General features: G+C 44.9%; 1 protein-coding gene across 1 annotated transcript in view; it reads right to left on the reverse strand.

Moving 5' to 3' along the window:
- Positions 1-24,637, reverse strand: part of DTNBP1 (dystrobrevin binding protein 1) — a 101,266-nt gene that overhangs the window by 1,088 nt on the left and 75,541 nt on the right. The window contains exons 8-9 of the mRNA XM_070361172.1: positions 6,718-6,873; positions 441-584 (exon numbers count right to left, since the gene is read on the reverse strand). Coding sequence (XP_070217273.1) covers positions 441-584; positions 6,718-6,873 — 300 coding nt within the window. The remainder of the gene's footprint in view (positions 1-440; positions 585-6,717; positions 6,874-24,637) is intronic.

Consider the following 24,637-nt stretch of genomic DNA (forward strand, 5'->3'; position numbering starts at 1 on the left):
TCTGGTAAGTTATTAAATGGAGAGAATGTGCCTGCAGGATCACCTCTAGTTTTTAAAACGTAAGCTGACGGCTAAACACACACCTTGGCCTTGCCCCCAGCATCGAATACCACCTGCTGAACGGGGAGGGCGGGGTGCCACACAGACCTCCCCTCCCCAAAATCTAGTGCCTAACCACGCAAACCCAACTCAGGTTAACTTAGGAGACAGGGGAAAATTGAAATTTTAAGAAAAACTCCCTGTTTGCTGAAGGTATCTGGGAAAAGCACTGAGAATCTTTGAGAAATTAGTGACTGCAGCCGCCAGTGCGTCGTGTGTCCACGTCTGTGACGCCAGACTGTGCGGGGAATGGGGACAGCTGGGCGCACGGTGTGTGAGCGAGCCAGAGGGAAATCACGGTGGTGAGAGTGACTGTGTCTATGCAGGCTTTTCATCCCTACCTGAGATAGGGGACAGCAGGGTGTTCTCCTCGCCACCAGAATTCAGGAAGACATCCAGGGCCTCCTGGTCAGAGATATCCATCAGATCCATCTGCTCCAGCATGTCCACGTTCACCTCCATGGACGACATGCTGCCCATGGGCTCTGCAGGGACCGGCACGAGAGGAGGTTAGGCTTTGCCCCGGGTGAACTCCCACTGCATTAGGTATTAGCATGTTGTGTTTTCTGGGTGTAAAACACCTTCTACTTCTATCTTCAAAATTGATTTTGGAGGAATGTATTATTGACATGTCCCAGTTTGGTGGTGTTTAAATCCATCCTAGCTTAACCATGGTTACTGTTACCTCTTAGACCTTCCACAGCAGATCCTCTTTTCATCCCCAGCCATGTGCCTGCATGTGCTGAAGGCAACCCTTTCTGCAGTAAACAATTGCAACTCAAAAGAGGCTGACATTCCTGCCAGACACCCCTGACGGTGGTCACCTCTAACTTGATTACAGTTCCATTTGGCATCTTCCCTGCCCTTACATTTCTCAGGTCTTCCATCTTAACAACTGATCAAGGTTGGGTCTGCCGCAAGCTGGCGAGTTGGAAAGAGCTTCCAGCGATAAAAGCACCAACTAGGAAAAAAAACTCAGCCCACCAGCATAAAGACGCTACAGGGCAAGGAGTCTGAGCCTGGTCAGGGGTGTGTCCAGGGGTGTGTCTGGAGTTCTGCGATCCAGAAAACTACAAGCCAGGTAGCTTAAGTAGATGGTACCTGTCACAAGGAGATACAAATTTCTGGATGTGGACACATCTTTAACCTGGGTCTCAACAGGAATATAAACTCAACACAAAATCCAGTCCAGTCTAGAACTTCCAGCACACACATCCCTGAGTGAGGGTCAGCAGAAACAAAGATTATTAAAATCTTTCCCCAAGAATCTAAATGGCTTTAATTATCTTAAAGATTAGAATCAGATAAGGAACACAGTGTCAGAAATCATGACAGGCATTTGAAAAGAGCCAGATAGGATTTTTCCAAATAGGAAAAATCACTGTGGCACAAGTTAAAAGTTTTGCTAGTAAACTAGAAGACAATAAGTGCTCCACTACATAGCAAAGAAATAAACACGTGGAAGTATGAAAAAGTGCAGAAGTTTCACAGTTCAAAATGCGAGTGGAGACTGGGGGGTGAGTATTGTAAGACGCTGATGATCTAGACTTGCTGCAAGATCTGACATCCCGGACTTAGGAGCAAAACACATTCCAAGCAAGGTAGATAAACCTTCACCTGAACTGCAGTGAAACGATGAACATCAAAGAGAAAAGGCAGATTAGGAAAGATGAGGAGGTGCTGGCAGCTTCTCAACAGCAGGAAGCAGAAGACAGTGGAATGATAAGTTCAAAGAGATGAACTAAAGACCATCTCTCAAACTAAGAGATGTGTGAAATGCCCCCTGAGCCTGCTCTCCGGAGAGGCCGGACCAGCGGGGGTGTGGGGGCCCAGGAGGGAGGCACGTTGAGCAAGGACATCTTAAGTGAGTAAACATAAAACTCTGAATAAAATGATAGCTAACTCAGGGCCTTTACTCCAGCCGGACTGAAGGACTGGATGATGCCGATGGGACGGGGCACGAGGTGAGAGCTTCGTACCGTGGGAAGGTAGGAATCTGCTGTCTCGGGGCCTGTGGCACAGCGCTGGCACAGGTGAAAGGTTGGGGGGGTGACCCCTGGGACAGTGGAGAGCCACCCCAGGTGGCAGAGCCAGGTGGCACCTCCCATCAGTGCCACCCTTGGCTGCTAGAAGTCACAGCCACTTAATGGGCACACTGGGCGGTGCCATCCAAGGGTTCCTGCAAGGCTGGGCCGGCGGGCGACCTGCCGACACAGGTCGAGCCTGCTCCCCTTGGGGCTGCCTCCTGGAGAGACGGGGGTACTGCTGGAAGGGGAAGGGACACACGGGTCCTCTCTGGGGCTGGGGAGGCCTTGATGGCTCTGGGCTTTTTTCTTTCAGTTTTGAAAGCACAGTCTCCCTTTTTTCTCTCTGGCTATCCTCTTACAAAGGGGAGGGGAAAAAAAGGACTGAAAAGCATAGGAAACATTTTCAGGAAAATAGAAAGCACCAAATAAGGCAGTAATAAAGCCAATTTTATAATCTGTTCTGTGGCAAATTGGTTGATTTAACATTTGCTGTGGTCACTGCCTGCCCGGCTTCATCACCATCTCATTTGGTGCTTTCTAGTTTCCTGAAGATGGAAAATGTTTCTTATTAGTGATAAAAGTCTAGTTACATTCTGCTCATAGGAGACACTCAAAATATCAGAAACATTTCAAATGTAAGGAAAAACAGGAAGTCAGCAAGCAAATAATTAAAGGAGAAAGCTGATACGGCTGTATTACTATCAAAATAGATTTAAGAGGAAAGAAAAGCAATATTGGGGTAAAGCATAGCATTTAATAATTATTTTAAATTCAATTCACCAGGAAGGCAAATCAAAATTTCTGTGTGACTATATATTTTGCGGTTTTATTTTGAAAGTAAAATATGGAAGCACGACAAGGAAAATGTATGGAGTCCATCATAATTGAGGGGGAAAGGAAGGTTTAATGTACCTCTGATAATTAAGCAACCCAAAATGGATATTAATAGGAAACATCTGAACAGGCCAATTTACAAGTCGTCTGAAACGTACACTTACAGATCCCCATGCCTGTCACCTAGAATCTTGTTCTTAACTATACACAAAACATGTAGGAAAATACTCTAAAAGAACACAGTGTCAGTCTTGAATCAAAGAAGAAACCCCCTTTTCCAGCCACAATAAAATTTAGTATTTAAAAAACACTTCTAAACAACTTCACAAGTCAAATCTTGATGGAAAAAAATTTTTAAAACTCAGGACTACTACCAAAATTTAGAGACTATTCTGTGTACAGTTTACCAATAAGAAAGAGTAAAGGCACAAGTTAACAGCCTGAGGGCTGCAAAATGCAAACCTGACCCCAAGGTCTGCAAAGACTGAAAAGCATGTGGGTCTGAAGATTAGACAGAATCTAAACAAATCCATCGGAAACACAAAAGGAAAGCAAACCTCTAGAACCGTAAGAGAAAAATAGTTGAGTTCTTCCGTCAGGAAAGCATGGGTCCCTGACAGTGTCAGAAGTTACACCCAACACAGGCCAGATAAGTGGAAAAGTGGAACCGAAGAGGGCCTCAGAAACACTCAGGAATGTACTGAGGCCTCAGGAACAGAGTGGAACAGAGAACGGTGCGCAGGCAGTTGCTGCTGTGAACTGCAGGGAGAGCCTTCCTTCCCCACGGACACGAACCAGCTGGCGGTGGCTTGAGGCACCAAATGGAAAATGGAAAACAGTTGAACTTTTGGAATAAAACAGCATAATGTTCTTATAACATGGAGGGAAGGGCTTCCTAAACTAAAGTGGGCTCAGCTGGTCACATTAAGAATAAACGCATTTTGCAAAGGCCACACTGGAATAGCCACAGATATAATCGGGAAAGTCTGGTAAGACTCTAGGGAGACAACCAACCCGTAGAAAGATGGACAGTCAAGGAAGTGCATGTTAAAACCAAAAGAGAGTGGCAGAAGTTGAAGTGTCTGACACAACGGTTGACAGAGCTGTGGAGTGGCGGGCGTGCACGCTGGGCGAGCGTGAGCTGCCATGGGTATCCTGGCGAGCACTGTGACGGCACCCACCACAGTTAGACAGATGCTTGCCATGTGACCAGGTAACCACTTTCCTAGTGACATATCCTAAAGAAGCGGGTTACAAGCTGTGGACCCAAGACGTGCGCTCCTGACAGGCACTTTCAAGTTCTCTGCTTCTGCTGCAGGCGCCCTGAAAGTGCTGAGCTCAGCTATGTGGCGGAGCGCAGCTGCTGTTCTCTTCGCAGCTCCCCTCCCCTCCCTTCGTGGCCTGCTGTCTCATGATACTCAGATCTGTGGTGTTTGTCCCTTATGGGCTGAATGCGTGCCCTAACCCCCTTGGGAGGTGGCTCAGCTGGTAAAGAACCTGCCTGCAATGCAGGAGACCTAGGTTCGATCCCTGGGTTGGGAAGATCCCCTGGAGAAGGGAATGGCTACCCACTCCAGTACTCTGGCCTGGAGAATTCCATGGACAGAGGAGCCTGGTGGGCTGCAGTCCATGGGGTTGCAAAGAGTCAGACACGACTCAGTGACTTTCCCACACACACCTTGCGGGGAGGTGATTATTTGAGATGAAGTCCTGAGGGTGGGGCCCTCGGGATGGGAATCACTGCCCTCCTGAGGAGATACCCCAGAGCCCTCACCGTAACCAAGTAAGCTCCAGAATGGTGCGAGAGAGACATTTGTGCATAAGGTGCCAGTCTGAGGTGGTGGCACAGCAGCCCAAGCAGACCAGGGTGGCGTCCCTAACCCATGCCCGACCCTGAGGACACGCCACAGGGAACAGATGAAGATAACGGTGGGACTCGGCAGGCGGACAGAGGAGACGAAGAGGCCACACTTGATCTGCACTGCTGGGGCTTCCCTGGTGACACAGTGGCTGAAGACCGCGTTCGTAGTGCAGGAGGCCTGGGTTTGATCCTGGTCAAGGAACTAGATCCCACGTGCCGCAACTAAGACCTGGCACAGCTCAGTTAACCCATCAGCACACAAACGGCACCGCTGACCTCAATTTAAAAGCACCGTGTCCACACCACAGCCTTCAGTGCCTCTGACACATTCACACCTGAGTGTCTTCTCTACATGCTTTTCCTTCCTCATTCTTTGATTTCCTTAACCTTTCCTGCAGGGGCACAGAGTTGAATGACAGGGACCGGAGTGAGGGTAACATTAATTGCGGGGCTTCAATGAAGGGGCAAGGTATGGAGACCAGGGCCAGGCAAGAAGAGGAAGGCTGAGCACAGAGGCATCTGGGAGGGAGCGGGGCTTCCCCGGTGGCACCAGTGGCAAACAATCGCCTGCCAGTGGAGGAGACATAAGAGACACGGGTTTGATCCCTGGGTCGGGAAGATCTCCTGGAGGAGGGCATGGCAACCCTCCAGTATTCTTGCCTGGAGAGTTCCATGGACCTAGAGGAGCCTGGTGGGCTACAGTCCACGGGGTTGCAAAGAGTGGACACGAGTGAAGTAACTTGGCACACACACATGCACAGGGGTTTGCAAGGGGTTCGGAAGGCCAGGAAGCCCAGGACACCTCTCCACACTGGCGCTGCTCTGGAGCCGGCCCCTCCACAGACATGAGCATTCGCACATCTGTATGTACAGCACAGCACTGGTTGGTTTGGGTTTTTTAGCCGTTCTCTTCTACTGGGGATCTTTCTAACCCAGGGATTGAACCCAAGTCTCCCACATTGCAGGCAGATTCTTTACCAGCTGAGCCACCAGGAAGCCCAAGAATACTGGAGTGAGTAGTTTATCTCGTCTCCAGCAGATCTTCAGGACCCAGGAATTGAACCAGGGTCTCCTGCATGGAGAAGTAAATGGCAACCTACTCCAGTATTCTTGCCTGAAGAATCCCATGGATGAAGGAGCTTGGTGGGCTACAGTCCACGGGGTCGCAGAGAGTCGGACACGACTGAGTGACTTCATGGCAGATGGATTCTATACCAACTGAGCTATCGAAGCCCCTACAGAGGCCAAGGGTCTTAAATGTCCAATTAGGAAACTGTCAGGCTACATCCTGACTGTGCAGATGCCACTCTTAAACTCTTGCAAAGGTTTTTTGATAATGTTGGGGAAGGATCCCCATGCAGCATGAAGGAAGATTAGATACACACAAAAACATCACCCTCAAATGGCTTCCCTGGTGGCTCAGATGGTAAACCGTCTGCCTGCAATGCAGGAGACCTGCGTTTGATCCCTGGGTTGGGAAGATCCCCTGGAGAAGGAAATGGCAACCCACTCCAGGATTCTTGCCTGGAAAATCCCATGGACGGAGGCGCCTGATAGGCTATAGTCCATGGGGTCACAAAGAGTCAGACAGACTGAGCGACTTCACTTTCACTTACTTTCAAATGGTAATAGGGATTAGTCTGTGCTACAGATTTATGGCTACTGTTTGTCTCTTGTTGCTTTTTTTTTTAAAAAAAAAAAACATATCCCAAATTTTACCTTCAATGAAAGCCTAGAACTACCTGGTGAGGCAAAAACAGCAGCAAGACAAAAATGGCAGGTAGCACCCACTTTTGAGTTCTGGGGTAGTAACAAGAGACCCCTGAGGTCTCACCCCAGCCCCACTCTGGGGGCAGCACCCCACGTGCACCCCCTCTAGGGGGCTCCCCGACTTGCCTCGCCTCTCCGCTATCTGCAGGTAGCCCGTGGAGAGGTACTGCTCCATGTCCTGCTGGAAGGCTTCCTCAAAAAACTTCTGCCGCTCCTTCAGCTTCAGCTGCTGGGTCTGCTCCATCTCCAGGACCTTCTGGGAGTGCTCTGCATCGAGTTCAGCTGAGGAGGCAGAGAGATCTGGGTCAGCGTTCGGGAACGGATATAAATACCCAATTGCATGGTCAATCTCGTTGATGTGGCCACCTGCACATCTGCCTTGACCTCACCCAGCTTGGCCCGGCACACAGGAGATGCCCAGCAAGCAGGGTCACAGCAAGCGCGTGGCCACCGGGGTCTGCGAGAAGAGCGCCTGGCCGTGAACCAGCCCCTTGGCTGAGTGGGCTAAGCTTGCAGAGCCTTGTGCTAACTCATCTGAGCAGGATGGAGGTGTGAGCGGACTCCACACTGGTCCTCGTGGTGCAACACAAATGTGTCAAATCAGCATGATGTACACCTTCAACTCCTACAATGTTATATGTCAGTTATATAAAAAAATTAAAACTCTTTAAGAAAGTCTACATGGTGTTACCAAGTGATTTTAACCAAAAAGCAAGACCAGAATTTGCAGTGAACAGTGGTCTCCGAGGCCCCACAGGATGGACCTTAATCATTCCCTCCATAAATACTCAACACTCTATGTCATAGCTCCATGATCCTCTATGCAGAGACTATGAAAACTTGATAATGCTGTATATTTTTAACCCCTAATCAGTTACCATCGTCAACATTTAGAATTCTCTGGATATTCTTGTATCCTGATCTTCATATATGCAAAGAATGAGAACCAGTGCTAACAGGAAGGTAAATCTTCCCGACGGCTGTACTCACAGGGAAAGGCGATGATGTGCAGTCTCCTCACCGACAGTCACTGCACACCCCCGGAATTTACCTGTCACCTTGACACGCGCCTCTCTCCCCACAGGGAGATGGTTTGTAAAGAGCATGGGGCTGGCTCGGGCCCTTCCCCTTTTGGCAGATGCTTCTGCACATCACACGAACCCCCTTTAGCCCACCTCTGGTTTCTCTGTGAGCTCATCTGAACACCCACGAGATCGTCACTCAAGGTTCATCTCACGTGTTTCCAATTCTCAAGCCCACGGGACCTATAAACCGGCCTAGCCCAGGAGCTCCCGGGAATGGAGGCAGCAGTCAGGGCATCTGTGTCCCACCCCCAGCTGCTGGGTGGGCAATTCCGGAGGCATTCTGAACACGTCACCGGGATCTTGGTGGGGCTGCAGTGGTGGCCAGCAACGCATCCCTCTGTTGACATTTCCTCCTGGCCCCTCACCCCTACGTCCCTGGATCACCTCCCAAACAAACCACTTGCAGCAAAATCCTCATCTCAGGCTCTGCTTCCCAAGAAATCCAAGCAAGGATGTCTAATACCAGCTACGACTGACTGAGCCTTGCTGGGCCTCAGGGAGAGAGAAACTTATTTCATATGGGTGTCGGCAGGATTAAATAGGAGGCCACACGAGAACCACCAGGCACACAGTATTCACCAGCAGCTGATGGCTAATATCATGACCAGCGTTACTATTGGGAAAAGCACAGGATAGGAAACACCACCAGAGCCTGGATGAGCACAGCGTCCTGTACTCGTGGACTCACCCCAGCGCGCTCAGCCCTGTGCAGACTCTTCAGAACAAGTCACCTATCAGTACCCTTAGTTAAATGTGCAAGGAATTGAGAGTGCACTTGTGAGAGGGAAAGGGAATTCGAGAGGATGTCTTTTCACTTGTTTCGCTTCAGCCGTCACCCCATCTGCTCAAATGCTTGAAGACTGCCAAGTGCATTAGAATAAGTCAACCCCCGAATAGATTAAGTATGCTTCAAACACTTCAAACAAAGTTCAATAACTCTTAAAAAAATTTTCCAAAATAGGCAGCTCAGAAACAAAGATCAATGCAGAAATCATCAAAGGGGTTTTCATTAAAGAGTATCTTTTTTATCTTAAGATTTTCTATAGATATATAATTACATAACTTGAAAACTTTCTTCTCAAGACTTCTGCCTCAAAAGTTCAATTCTCTCATGTTTCTGCATGATACATCCTGCAGTTTTTATCTTAAGTCTTCTATGCTGGAATGAAATCTAATCACGTTCCAGCCCTCGCAAAAGGTAGGGGATGGTTGGATTAGCAAACTTAAAATGACTTAAAGGAAAATAATCACTGTTTTAAGACATGTTCCTAGTTATTTGAAACAGCCTCAAGCTCCCTTCGTCATTTCCCACTTTATTTCAGAGCCCCTCTTGCATCTCAGGGCTGAATTCCAAGCCAGATTCACTGAGAACTAAGTACATTTACTCTACACCAGCTCTGCACTCAGGACAGTCATGACGAAAGCACACGGCAGATACTAAAGATCACTGTCCTGCTCAGCAGCTAAGGATTCACCCCCAGCTAATGCCTGAGCAAATGTGTTCTGATTGTGCTGTTTGTTCTAGAATCATCAGTTCAGCTTTTGCCAAGAAACAACTACATTTGGGAGTGGAGAAATGATGACGGACACAGGGAGTATTTCAAATCTGGAGGTTTAATATCACCTGAATTTGGGGGAATGACTATTGGAAGACATAAATCATAGGACATTTTCTGAAGGAAAAATGACCGCTTATTCACATCTAAGATGTCATTTATTATACTGGGGAAAACCTGACAAAGATTTAAGAACTTCAACAACTAGCCTAAAGACTAAAAAGAAAAAAAAAAAAAAAAAACCCCGAAACATTAAAAGATGCTGCCGTTTTTCTCCCAGGAGTCAGGAGTAATCGATTAATTCCATTATCAGCCCAGGCCCGTGTCTCCTTTGATTTCAACTCCAGGTCATTGCTCAAGCTTTATCTGACTGCAACTTCCATTCTAGCCTCCACTATCAATTTCAGATGGATAATTTCTCAAAACAACAAAAAAAATCCCATTACCAGCAAAGATGGTATAATCAATTCTCAGTTATATGTTTTAATGGGGCATAAGGGTAGCACAAAATGTATCAAATATAAAAAATCCATCAGGTTCATTTCAGGAACAATTTCAACTTATTCCACAACTAAGTCCATTTAACAGAGCTGATAAGTAATAAAAGACAGTAAGGTGTTAATGACTGAAAAAGCCCAGGGCTGCTGGGAAGAAGGAAAACCAGGACAAACCTCTCTGGTAGAAGGGAGAGTCTCTTTAATACAAAAATGTTAAAAGAGAAAACGATAAAATTTAATATGAGTTACGGAAAATTCTGGCAATTGCTACTTATTTTTAAGATTGAGAACATTTTTCATTCAACATAAATAATTAAAACTAAGAATAAATTAAAATCTTTTTTTTTTTTTTTCCATTGCATTGCACGGCAGGTGTTCAGGATCTTATTTCCCCTACCAGAGATCAAACCCATGCCCCTGCATTAGAAGTGCAGTTTTAACCCCTGGAAGCAACTGACAAGAGATTAATTTTCAAAATATACAAACAGCTCATACAGCTCAATATCAAACTAACAGCCCAATGAAACAGTGAGCGGAAGACCTGAATAGCCATTTCTCCAAAGAAGACATACAGATGGCCAAGAGGCACATAAAAAAGATGTTCAGCATCGCTCATTATTAGAGCAATGCAAATCAGAACTACCTCACACCAGTCAAAATGGCCCTCATCAAGAAATCTACAAACAATAAATGCTGGAGAGGGTGTCGAAGAAAGGGAATGGGAATTGGTGCAGGCACTATGGAAAACTGTACGGAGGTCCCTTAAGAAAACCAAAAATAGAACTACTGTATGACCCAGCGACTCCCTCCTGGGCACATGACCCAGAGAAACCATAATTCAAAGGGCTCCAGGCACCGCCGCAGTCACTGCAGCGCTGGTGCGCCCGCAGAGCTCGTTCAGGTCTCACCAGGCATGTATACGCGCGTGTGAGTGTACGGGGCGGGGCGCTCTGTGCAGGCTCACGAAGAACCGCAATCAGGATGTTACTATTACCACAAAGCTTCTCCTGCTGCCCTCTGGTAATCACACCCTCCCCTCCCTCCCCGCTCCCCTCCCTAGTCCAAATCTATGATCATGTCATCTCATAAAGGTTACATAAATGAAACCATGTGGTATATAGTCTTCTGAGGTTGGCTTTTTTCAGCTGGAATTTCCCTGATTCATCTCAGCAGCTGCTCATGTTGATAACTTGTTCCTTTTTGCTGCTGAGCTGTGTCCATGGTTGGGGGGACCACAGTTAAGTTTGACTAGTCACCCACTGAAGGACACCTGGATATTATGAGTGAAGTTGCGATGAATGTTTGTGTACCAGCTTCCAGATGAAAATAAGTCATCTGAGATAAACACCCAGGACTGTAATTCTTGGGTCATATGGTGAGTGAGTGTACCTTCTGGTTTTGAGAGGAACTGCCAAACTTTTGCAGAGTGGCTCCCATCCCGTGTCCGGGTGACCTCTTGCCTCACCAGCATTTGGTGAGACCCACAGACTGTGTGCTCAGGGAATCGTTTCCTTCCCTTCTCCTTCTCTGTCAGAAACAAGGCTCAACTTCCTCTTAATTACTTTCAATAATTGCTATTATTTAAATAGAAAAACATTTAGTTTTAGAAAAATTCTACACAGGAACTGGGGACTTGTTAGATGAAGACAAAAATAGACATGATTTCCTTCCAGTTTTAAACCCCCACCTCTTGTGTATTTTTACCATTTAACAGTTAACTTTTATTTCTATCTCAAATAAGTTTTCACAATAAGGCACACTCAACCGTTTTTAAAGTCTCCCCAACCTTCTGCCTCACCTTAAACAAATGAATGCAAATTGTCTCAGATTGGACAAAAAGAGCTTTAACTAATACTGTCCTAGAACGGCAGGTTTTAAACATGCATTTAAAATACCAACTTCTCTGCCCTATGTTACTACAGTTTGTAAGAGTTTTCTGTTAGCCTTCATCAATAATTAGTTTCCAAGACAGATTTACAGTTATTTATACCATATATTATTCCTATGAGTATTCAAGAGTATTATAAGAGCCCTTCCCTTATTCCTCAGAATAAGTCTTTGGGAAAAAAATGCTGTGCATGTTAAAGTCAACATATTTTTAAAAAGCAGGTGAAATGAATTTACAGAGCTTTTCTTCACCCTCCCTCCAACACACCCATGTGTGTGCATGAATGCACACACATTTATCAAGAACCAAATGGCGCATTTCTTTTACATGCAACTAATAAACGATAACTCTTACCTCACATGTAGCAGTTTAGAATAATGACTGGTTTTTCAGAGTAAGTAACTCAGACAAGCCATGGCAGTTCGTGAGCAGACTTCACAAAGTTCAGTCCTTCAGAGCATCTACTGCAGCAGCTGCTTCCTAAACCCATGTCACAGGAAACAAACACTATTCTAGTATCTAAACTTCTGGAACACTTAAAAAAATTTCTATCAATTACCCTGAAGGAAATGACCACTGTCTAGAGTATTAGCAAAATGGACACTGCAGAAACAGCGTGTTCCAGGTCTGCTCAAAGCAGGAAGCTAGACATGCTCAACTGTACCTTATCTTTTAGTGCAGGAACAAGGCAGCTTAGAAGACCTGGCCTGGCTACTGCTCTCTGCTGGTCAAGGGGATAGGGTTGGATGATATCCATAAGAAAGTCACTTCCAGCTCTTAAAACAGTATAATTCTATTTTTACTTATTTTTGATTGGGGCAGGAAGAAGTCCCCCAAATCCTATCTTTTTTTTTTTTTTGGTAAAATTATATGAAAATCAGATTAGCAGTAAGAAATTTAGGACCTTTTAAGACAGTGACATTTCAAGAAAATCAGATTGAACTATTAACAATTTCCTAGAATTTTAAAGTCCTATCTGACAGACTCCATTTTACTTAAGAGTTGTGACCTACTTAATAATTATTGGGGGTGGGGGGTGGGAAAGGTTTATATTGCTATAGGAATCCTTCCAAACTCCACAGTTTGTTGTTGTTGTTGTTAGTACAATTAAACACTCTAGACAAAGGACAAACCAGCTGCTTGTGTCTAAGTATCAAATCAACTATTACAGAGTTCATTCAAAGGCGTGATGGAGATAGTAGGCCTGTAGTGTCATCAAAGTCAACTCAAGGACTGGTGACAGAGGCTGCTGGATCGCTGCATTCCAGCACTGACTTTGTGACTCAGTATCTGGTCGGGTCAGAGAATTTACATTTCTAATCAATTCCAGGGCAACGCTGTTGCTGCTGGTCCAAGGACCAGACTCAGAACCACAGGTCTTGATGAACTATTTCTGTGCATCCACTTTATTCAGATTTTGTACTCTGTACAACTATTTATATAACGGAAAACAGTAAATATAAGATGGGGAAGCTGCCACAATTCATGGAAATGACAGAAATGTCCTCTCCTAAACCCTGAAATATTTACAAAGTCATCTAAAAAGGAAAGTCTCCAGCAGCAGCCAAAACACATAAACAACCCTGGCTCCTCCTCAGTCCTCTTCACTGATGAGACACAAGTACCCTCAGAATCAGAAAACGCTATTCTCTCGTTCCGTGGAATCCCTTACCAGGCCCTGGCTCAGGGGCTTGGGGCTTCATACAACAGGAGACAAAAGATGTGACCCTCTGCTTTTTGTCCTGAACCCAGACCTGACCTAGGGGCGGCAGGTCCTTGTCCTCTCCATCTGCAGAGACGTCATCTCCACTAGACATTCACGTACACAGCCTCACATTACATCTGTGTTTAAAGCTGATAAACTCTGACAAATAAAAATTAAGTACTCAGAGTGAGATATGAAAGGGTATTGCAACGGAGGCAGAAGAGATGAAAAATATGTGACTGAGGTTGGGGTTCAGGACTTGGCATGTGGAGTCTGAGGAAAGAGAAGTGGGCACTCGCTCTGACGCCCCCGGCTCGTGCCCTTGAAGCAGGTCATAAGGTCCTCATGGTGGGGTGTTCCCTTCCCGTACCCACAGGACAGGAGCATCCTTACCTCCAAGACACAGAGAAGACTCCAACACGCAGGCACAGTCTCCTCCAGGTCACTCAGAGCCTCTGTCCTAACGACACTTCTCCATGAATGTCCACTCTTCATTAAACCGGGCTCAAAACACTCAAGTCTGTTTCTTTAGGTCTTCATTTCCTTATGAAGGCCCCAAGATCATGTCAAATTTAACATTAATCTCTATACTTTTCTCTTGATGTTGCCATTTTAATTCTCAGACTCAGCCAAGGACCCTAAGAGGATAAGGGGAAAACTTTTTTCCTCCCCATACTATCATGCCCAAATACAGGCTAACACATTTTGAAGCATCAATGAAATGAATAATCTGATTTAAAAATAATACAGGTTACAGAAATCAGCACAAGAAGTGAAACTGTTAAATATCAAAATCTAATGGACAAATTATTTCAAGTTTTCAAAGGCCATGGGTATGGGAAAGAATCAAAAGCTAGTTGATGGATTTTTCATAGTAATTCTGGTATCAAAACTTAATCATGTATTTTTTAAAAGGAGGGGGTGAGGAAGCCTAGGTAGGTCCCACCAGATTTTAAAACACTTCACAAAACAACAATTTAAACTTTATGAAAAACAAAAAGAGATGGGCTGATTATTGGAATGGAAAACCCCCAAGAGAGAGTTGATCATATGCTAAACAAATATAATTCAGGATATATTTGGAACAAATGAGGAAGTAAAGCATTTTGCAATAAGTGGCATTGTGAAAATTAGCTGGTTATTTATAAAATCAATTTAAGGGCATACAAGATGAATTAAATAACTGAATAACCAAAAATGACATATGGAAAAATAAAAAGAAAACCAAATTAAATCTTTAAAGTTACAAGTAAGGGACCTTACACAGTATTGAAGAAATCCACAGATCCCGAGTCACGTGAACAGTAAACATTCTTGGATGTTTAAAAAACACAATGAAAAGGGAAACAACAGATTGAGGAAAAAGCTGCCACAAATGCAAAAGACCGTTCTTTTTACCATAAACAACAACAACTATTAGAAAAAATTCAGACCTCAATAAAATCTTTTCAGTAGAAAAAAGACAATTCACAGAAAAAAACTGTTCAGCACAGTAGTTTATCAAAGATGAAATACTGTTTTATCCAATTGCATACTGGCCAATAGAAAAACAATTCTGACAAAAGGTGAGACGCTTTGATTACCAGTGTTTCCATGAAATGAATTGTTAAGAAGACTCTTAAAAAGCAATCTGATTTTTAAAATCTGTACTTTCACCTAAGGGTACCACTTCTGAAGATGCACAGTAAGGCCATAACCCAAAAGAAGAAGAGAGGTCCTTCCTTGGTCCAGTGGCTGAGACTCTGCCCTCGCAACGCAGGGGGTCTGGGTTTGATTCCTGCTCAGGGAACTAGATCCCATGTGCCACAACTAAGACAGCACAGTCAAGTAAATAAATACATATATTTTTTTAAAGAATAAAAGAGTTATCTACATAACGAAGCTCATTTCCGCCCTCAGTAGCTTGTGTTACCTTTCCCTCCAGCATTTTTTAAAATTTACTTTTAATTGGAGGAAAACCGCTTTACAATATTGTGCTGGTTTCTGCCACACAACAATATGAATCAGCCATAAGTATACGTATGTCCCCTCCCTCTTGGTGCTCCTTCCCACCCCTTGGGTGTCGCAGAGCACCAGGTTGAGCTCCCAGTACAGCTAGCTAACAGGACATCTGCATTTTAACAGGACACAGGAATAAAGCAAAGTTGAGGAACTGCTCTTCATCTCCTGTCCCCCGACAGCCCAGGTCAGAACACCAAACCGGCTCCCATGGGGCCAACCCCACCTCCCCCTTAGGAACTGTCCTGTCCACAGGGGAGGGGACCCACTGGATGGACAGGCATTTCCCTACACTCCACGGTGCAATGCTGCGAGATGAAAATCAGGTTCAGTGGAATGTTACACATGAGCATAAGGATTCTCTGCGCTGATAGAATAATTCAGATGTTAGATTTCTTTAGGCTAAATATCACTGAAGAACACTCAGTAATAGTCAAAACAATTACCTTCAGACATGTTTTCACTTGCGCTGCCTTCATTTCAAATTAAGTAGTCAAAAAATTATAATCTAGAACCATGGTTTTGAACCTTTTCAAGTTTAAGAGTGGGTGCACTTTTATTGACAATTTACTGAGAGAATGCATGACAACAGAAATCTATTATGAATTCAGGAACACTTTTAAAAGGACTCTGAATTTTATTTCCCACAATATTTACAACAGAAGAGTGCATATATTTCAACTATAAACAGTTACCACACGAGACCCAAAGCTCAACATGCTTTTGGATATCAGCCTCTTATAAATGTTCCTGTGCTCCAAGTTGGAAACATTCTGCCCCTGGAAGGGTCAGTGACAAATCTCAGCATGCTTGAAAGCCCATCATACCTCATTATTTCCAGAAAATACTTTAGAAATGGGGATTTATCACTTTCAATTATGAGCTGTTGGAGGCTTATGAATGAGTGACTTAACGAATAAATTAGTACCAGGAATGGCTACCTCGGTCCCCTCCCTCCTTCCACTGTAAGTCCCTCAACACCTGGAAGCTCAGCTGGTAAAGAATCTGCCTGCAGTGCACGAGACCTGGGTTCAATCCCTGGGTTGGGAAGATTCCCTGGAGGAGGGCATGACAACTCACTCCAGTATTCTTGCCTGGAGAATCCCAAGGACAGAGGAGCCTGGCCGGCTACAGTCCATGGGGTCGCAAAGAGTCAGACACGACTCAGTGACTAAGCTCAGTATAGCCAGCTAACGGGGTGGGGATGAGACATGGATTCCCTGCTTCCCAGACAGGCTGGTGGCACAGCCAGCAGCAATGGTGGGAGATGGGTCTTGACTAGATCCCAGAGGCCAGAAGGGGAGGAAGAGGTTGCACGAAGAAGGGGCTCAACACATGGGGTAGCCTGCTGAGCAGACTAAATTCCTCACTTCCTTTCGAACTACTTCCTGAAATTTCACCATTAGAGATTCACATATTTAACATTTCTCTTTTATAAAGTTGAGAATACCATGTTTAGGAGTGTTTAGAAAATTTCAACATTCAAAATTTAATGTGAATTAGTGTCTTATGCTTGCTCTTTCTAATGCTTCTCTCAGATTAATGGCTCATGCAGATGCGGGGGAAATGGGTAGACAGACAGATGATCGTGAAGAAAGCGCGGTGGCAGGGCAGCTGTGATGGTGGCCTCAGGAGGAGGCCATGAGGGAAATAAACGCCTCGCAGAACGAGGGACCAGAAAGTGAAAGAGACAAGGGCGAAGTGTCAAAGACACACTGCCTTGATTCAGAACTGTGTTCAGAGGTTAGCTTACGCTCTGCTCTTCCTGTTTTGTCTTCAACTACATTATGGACAGTGAGGACTTCCGTCAGAACAGCCTGGAACCTAGACCCCTACTGAGGAGGTATGGCTGAGAAACTGCCTCCCCAGTTACCCAGGACTTGCAGTCAACATCTGGGGGCTCCAACCAATCACGCGCTCTCCCCTGCCCTGCCTGTGACCCGCAGGGCCCCTGGCTCAGAGGTGCCCCACACCTCTGGTTCTCAGCTCAACTGCAGCCCCCCTGACAAACGCAGGGACTTTCAGGTGCTCTTTCCCGCTCCCTCCTGCTCTAAGGCGTAAGTTTCGCTTGCCCTCTGTCCGCTCAACTGGACACTAGGTTCCTTGAGGGCAGACACAATGTCTTTTAAAGGGCTGTGGGTATGCCACCCCCAAATACACCACCCTGGCAGGGGGATTATTTCCAGCTACGGCTAAAGGTGACATAGAAACAACGGAAGTGGGAGAAGCTCTTGGGCCTCCCCTCTCTGAAAGCAGGGTGCAAAGCAAGTATTTCGTGTAAATTTTCACTTGTAAAGCAGGCTCCCCCTTTTCCCTACTAGGCATCAACAGAGAAGGCAGCCACCGGAGTCTGCGCAGCAAACCTCACTCGGCGATCCCGGTCTCCCACGAGGTCCTCACACACGTTCCCACAGTTCGCCACCTCTGGAAGCCTGAACTCTCCCTCCTTGTCTAGTTACGTCTTCACAATAGACAGGGAGGCCTGGCGTGCTGCGATTCACGGGGTCGCAAAGAGTCGGACACGACTGAGCGACTGAACTGAACTGAGTTTATCACACCCTTTGTTAAAATGGTATATAAACCCCTGGGTATAACTGCTGCTCTGCATCTTCACTTCTTTTCTATGGAGGCCTCCATGCGCACATACAAATTAAAATACTACCATCAAATTTTTAAAAAACCTGTCTTTTGTCAGGCTGATGCTCAGGGTGTAGGTACTAACCCTAAGAGATGAGGAGAGAGTTTCCCTACATGCTCAACCTGGTGCCCTCAGTGCCTGGTTGAGTGGTGAATGACCTGGGAACCACCCTGGCAGGAAAAAGGGGCACGTGCACAGGTGGGTGGTAAGCAGGCTTCCCACTGGCTGCTTGCCGGCAGAGGCGCAGAAGGCAGTCACAGCAGCCCGGGTGTTCAAGGCGCAGGCAGGCAGGAGACAAACACAGCAGCCCAGGAAAGAGCGCTGCGGCTGAAGGGAAACCCTGGCATCTCATCACGTGTGCTGAGAAGAGACATGCATCGCCACCAAGGCCAAGAGTGCGAGCCGGGAGCGCCTGCAGCTGGCTCTCGGGGGCTGGCAGTGGACAGTGACGTTAGACCGGCCCATAAAACCAGTGCAGCGCATTCAAAACCCGCTGAGCTTAACAAGGTTCACTTTAATACAGAAATGCCATTACCCAAGGACTACGGAAAAGTTGGCCGAGAATCCTGTAAACCATTAAAAATGGCATTCCAGGGATTTCCCTGGTGGTTCAGTGGCTAGGGCTCCACACTGCCGACGCACGGGCCTGGGTTCCATCCCTGGTCGTGGACCTAGATCCCGCGGGCCGCAGCTAAGACTTGGTGCAGACAAACAAACATTTTTTAAAAGTGGTGCTCCAAAATAATGCCACCCCTAAATGGTCAATAAAATACAGCCTCTGAGCCCCTCCTCAAAATTCATATTTACAAACTGATGTAGTGAACTTTCCCTTGGGGCTGACAACTGAAAGTGGCCTGAGAAACTGAAAGAGAATTGAGTTTATTCAGAAGCATACAACCGTAAGGATATTTATCCTTTTGATGAAGAGTTCAACATAGACATGAGATTATGGGAATTCCCTTATATGTACTCAGTGATATGTACTTAACACAGCAGCAAGATATATAAGAAGCCTACTCTTTTTCAAGAAAAGTCCATAAGCTGAGCTACCACTCCTAAAACAAGACCCGGAGCATTCTGAAGCTGGGATGTGACATGACAGGGTGCTCTCCGTGAACTTTCTACGTAATGGCGATATTCCTTAGAATGAGGCCTTGCCCACCAATCCACTGCACAGAAACACTGTTTTCTTAGGGAACTTCCCCTGTTCTAGGTACAAAGTAGGAACTTAAGAATGACTGTGAAAATAGCAAATGATGATTAATTACAAGATAGGAGTAAGAAGGCACAGCATTCGGGAAACACCCACTCAAGAAAGAAGTTTAAACCAAAACAGAACTAATTTCAGGTTATCACTTTATTTTTTCATAAGCAGAAGAGAAAAACCAACCAACCAACCAAAAAAGCCCCCAAAGCTTGCTACCTTATGAAAAAGTCTGCCTGAAGGCATAGTAATACAAATTGAATTGACTATACGAAACAGTGGAGCAGCCCTGTGTTTCCGTATTCTTTGAATACGTTAGCATATAAACTAAGGCCCTGGATAGAGATATAAGATTTTTAAACCCTTAAAGACACAAACTTCATGTTACGTGTGATGGCACCATACAGATACATATACATTCTGTCCTCAGTTGGGGCAGATGGAACCACAGAGCACTCCAGAGAGACAGAAGAGTGATCCGACCAGCACTTTGCCACAAACTGTCCAGGCCTTTCTCTGCCCTGTATCTGCCTTCCCTTGTTCACAGGGGGACTTTGATCCTCCATGGTCAAGGCAATTAATGACGATGCTCTTGGCAACAGGTAGCTCTGCCTTTTCAGTTCAGACAGCTTTGCCAGTACTTAAATTTGCTTATAAAAACCTACGTGTCCCAGAATCTGATAGTTCATTTCTTATGACTTTTTTTTTTAAGCCCCTTCTTAATCCTAATTCTTTCCCATTTACCATCATGGGTATGCACGTGAGATGCAATATTTTCAAGTTTTCTAAAATCGCTAAATTTTGAGGGTCTAAATTTACCATGTATGCCCTTAAGAAGCTAAAATGACCTGGCAAAGGGATTTCAACATCACACTGTCTTTCCTTCTTTACAGCAGCATTTAATTACCTCTCTTTCTCTATAACTGAAGTCAAGAGAAGCTTTGGATTCTCTGTACACTTCAGGAAATTGTAGAAGAGGAAATTTGTTCACAGGTATCAATTTCACAGACAGAATGGAAGCATGTAGAAAAAAATCTATATGTTTTAGTTTTCTGAGTAAGATACTTCTTACCATCAGGCTAGAAATCCCAGTGCTTTCTGTTGTATTTTGAAAGGTAATATGAATTTGATTTTTTGGTAATCCCTTTGAGAAATAGTAATTTGCTTCTATTAATTCACTGAGTCAATTAAAGGACACTCTGGAAAAATCAAAGAAAAGATTCTTCCACATTTCATATCTTAGAACTAAAATAAAAGCTCAGAGTTCAAGTTGATACTATAGTCCCTGAAAACGTCTCACAATCATCTTTTGTTGAATTAGTGGGCTGGAGCTCACAGTTTGTGGCACTGCGATTGTTCTCTCATATTCATCAGACTCAGCCACATTTCCCCTGATAACTTCCTGAATTAACAGTACAGGAGGGTCCATCTGAGACTACTCAACTCTAGATTATAAGCCACTTTTCTACAACAAAGGGACTTGATCTTATGTGTGTGCAGCGTTTAATAAGTACTTACTTTTTTTTTAATGAAATGGACATAGGAATGAATAAGTAACCTGCTTTTAATTTTTTTCCAAAGCCTTGTGAAGTGGCAGAAAAGCAGTGAAAACGTTCAAACTAAATTGCTGTGTGTGGGCTATTAGGACCATCTCCTTCTGGTAAAGAAAATCCAACAAACAGAACCCAGAAGAGGTGTCTGCTAGGGACCAGAGTGGAAGCCACAGACACTGGCTTACTCGTGCTTATTATAACCTCCTGGTTGGGAAGCTCGACCGTGTAGAATTCAAGGCAGGTAAGCCCACGAGTGTCCCTAACAGTCCTAATTTTCCCACTTCCCCTGGGTCCAAGCTACCACCGTTTCTCACTAGCTGGTCAAGAGCCTCCTAGCTGGTCAGTCAGATCTTCAGCAGCCCTCTTCCAGTCCTTTCCTGCACAGTAGCCGGAGTGTAGCCACAGTGGCTATGCTAGTCTGCATAGCAAACGTGGTCATGTCACTCCCTGCCTAATGAAAGCCTCTGGACACCCCTGCTTCACACGACCTGAGCGACCACATCACCTCTCCAGTCTCACACGTACCACTCCCTGCCCCCAGCCCAAATGGTCTCCTTCCTCTGCCTCCTCAAACTTGACACAATCTCATCAGACTTCAGCTCTGCACATGCTATTCCTCTTGCTGGGATCTCTCCCCTCCCCTTTTAGTTCCTACTCAGCTTCCAGACCTCAGCCTAAGTACCACTTCCTCACAGAAGGATTCCATGACCTCCACAATTAAGTGAAACCCACCCTACGATAAAACTTCTAGAAGAGAATAAAGTCTCATGGCCTCAACTCTGGCAAAGAATGCCTAGATATAACAACAAAAGCACAATTCATTACAATTTTATTTTTTTCGATAAAAGAGACTTCACCAAAATTAAAAACTTTAGTGCTTCAAAATAAATAAGGAAATGAACAACCACAAACTGGAAGAAAATATTGGCAAATCACATATCTGATAAAGAGCTTGTATCCAAAATACAGAACTCTTTCAACTCAATAAGACAACCTAGTTAAGAAACGGGCATAATATTTCAGTAGTCATTTAATCAAAGAAACATGAATGGCTAATAAACGCATGAGAAGCTGCTCAACATCGTTAGTCAGTGGACATGTTCAAATCAAAATGACCTGACGGGAACATACAAGTCCTGTACGAGGCAGCCTAACAGAGTGGACAGAGCACAGCCTCTGAGCTCAAGAGCACAGTGTTCAAACGCCTGCTTCACCACTTACTAGCTGGGTAATTCTGGAAAGTCACTTTCAAACCTTTCAAATTCATAAAACAGGGACAAGGCCGCTAAGGCTGCTTTGAGAATTAACAAGATGTGTCCAACATGGCTCACGTCCCCTTCACACCACTGAAGCGGCTCTCCTTATGGGGACCAATGGTCCGCATGTTGCCAGTTCCAAAGGACCTATTTCAGTCTTCCTATTTCTGAGAAGATGACAAAGCTGCCCACTCTCTCCAATAACTAGTTACTCCAAATTCTGTTAATTCTGCTTCCAAAATATCCCGGGAATCCACTTTTGTCTCTTCCATCCCCATGGTCTCCATCCTAATCCCATCCCTCATCCTTCTCTCTGGCCTCTGCTTCTTAACTTAACCCTTCCCATGAGCCTAACCAGAAAACAACAGTCATTTCCCCACATACTCACCGCTGCTATTGCTAAGTCACTTCAGTCGTGTTGGACTCTGTGCGACCCCACAGAGGCAGCCCACAAGGCTCCCCCATCCCTGGGATTCTCCAGGCAAGAACACTGGAGTGGGTTGCCATTTTCTTCTCCAATGCATGAAAGTGAAAAGTGAAAGTCAGGTCGCTCAGTTGTATCCGACTCTTAGCGACCCCATGGACTGCAGCCTACCAGGCTTCTCCGTCCATAGGATTTTCCAGGCAAAAGTACTGGAGTGGGGTGCCACTGCCTTCTCCGACATACTTACTAAGAGTCATCTTTTTAAGTTATGAATCCGATGTTACTTCTTTCCCCGGATACACACACCCGCTACTTACTCTGTCGGCCTTCCCTTGCAGTACGAATGAAATCCAAACTCTTTCGAATTCTCTGTAAGATGTTCTGGGGTCTGGCTTCTGCAGTGGCTCCAGCCTCTGGCAATCTTCACACCTGCCAAGTTCTTTACTTCCTTGTAACCGCTGAACGCATGGTTCCTGCTGCTAGAAATTTCTTCCCCCTCCTTTATTCATATTGGTTTTCTCCTTCTCGTTCTTCTGGCTCAGACAATGGTCATCCTTTCCGCCCGCCTCACCAGTCTAAACTCTGTCCCTGTGGTAATGATGGCCATTGCTTGTAAAGTGCCTGTCTCCTCCTGCTGGACCACCCTGCATGAGGGCGTCTCTCCCGTCTCTCGTGTGTCTGTCTGTACATGTGCGTGTATATTGTGTATGTACACATATGTGCATACACTTATTATATGAACAAGTACATACTGACACGTGAACCTGCTGACAAGCAGAGTGCCAAGCACGTAGCGGGCAATCAACAAGGGAATTCTAGTATTTACTTTTTGTGAAGGTTTACAGAATAAAGCAGCCATTAACCTAGGCTTCCAAGTACGTTTCCCAACAGCCTTGGGACACCTTAGGGATTCCCTTCTGTTCCAAATACATTTGCACACCCTGTCTTACTATTTTTCTATCTCTTCCTACTAGACTATCGGCTCCTTTAAAGTAAGAATCTTTTCAACTTCAACTTCCCCAAGCTTAGCAAAGAAACAGGCACAAGTCTTTGTTGAATCAGAAAACACTGATTATAACAGAAATTTATCTTTTAAAAACCTTATTTTTATTTGGATAACCTTCATAGATACCGATATGCAAATAATCGATTTGGTTTTACTTTGATGCTTTAAATAAGACAGTTAATCAGAAACAGAAAGCCAAACCAGCTATATCATCTCCAAAGAGCCTGATTTCATTTTCCATAAGATATATTTGAACACAAAGGTAATTTAAATTCAAATAATTAATTTTTTAATTAAAAAATCTAAAAGTAAAACACGTGGGCTATACTCTTTCCATGCACTCATACTAAATCGCTTCAGTCGCGTCCAACTCTGTGCGACCCTATGGACTGCAGCCCGCCAGGCTCCTCTGTCCATGGGATTCTCCAGGCAAGAATACTGGAGTGGGTTGCCATGCCCTCCTCCAGGGGATCTTCTCGACCAGGGATGGAACTCACATCTCTTAGGTCTAAACTGCACTGGTAGGTTCTTTACCACTCGCGCTACCTGGGAAGCCCCAAAAGTGAAAGTGTTAGTGGCTCTTTGTGACCCCATGGACTGCAGCTGGCCAGGCTCCTGTCCATGGGATTCTCTAGGCAAGAATTCTGGTGTGGGCAAGCCTTCTCCAAGGTAAGATTCCCTTCTCAGGGGATTTTCCTGACCCAGGGATGGAACCCGGGTCTCCTACATTGCATACTTTCATCAAATCACATTTTGGTATTGTGACCTACTCTGACTTAGAGATCGACTAAATCAATTCCTGATTTACTAACAATAATCTCATGGGAATAAACTAAAATTTGAAGTTGATGCAGAAGCCAAAAGAAAAACACAACTCACAGCCTGCTGAGAGGCACTCCCATGAAAATGAATTTCCTATTTTCAAATAAAGGCGTACTGAAACAAGGATTTAAATCACTTTTCTGCAAAAACCAGCTCCATTCAAAAATGCACTGTGATGTTCAGAATGCTTTCTTTGGCTATCTTACATTTTTATTTGATGTACTGAATAGAGTATTAATAACCAAAATATTCTTTTCTCTTCATTAAAAAGTCAATTCTACATATTTGTAGCAATAGAATTAATAACAAAATTTTTAAGGTGGAAAGAGTTGTTACTCCTTTGCTGCTAAACAAGGACACGCAGGTGTTTAGCTATGTTTCACAGGGTAGCACATGCAGCAACTTGAAATACCA

This window comes from Bos mutus, chromosome 23 (genome assembly GCF_027580195.1).
Source record: "Bos mutus isolate GX-2022 chromosome 23, NWIPB_WYAK_1.1, whole genome shotgun sequence".
Lineage (NCBI taxonomy): Eukaryota > Metazoa > Chordata > Mammalia > Artiodactyla > Bovidae > Bos > Bos mutus.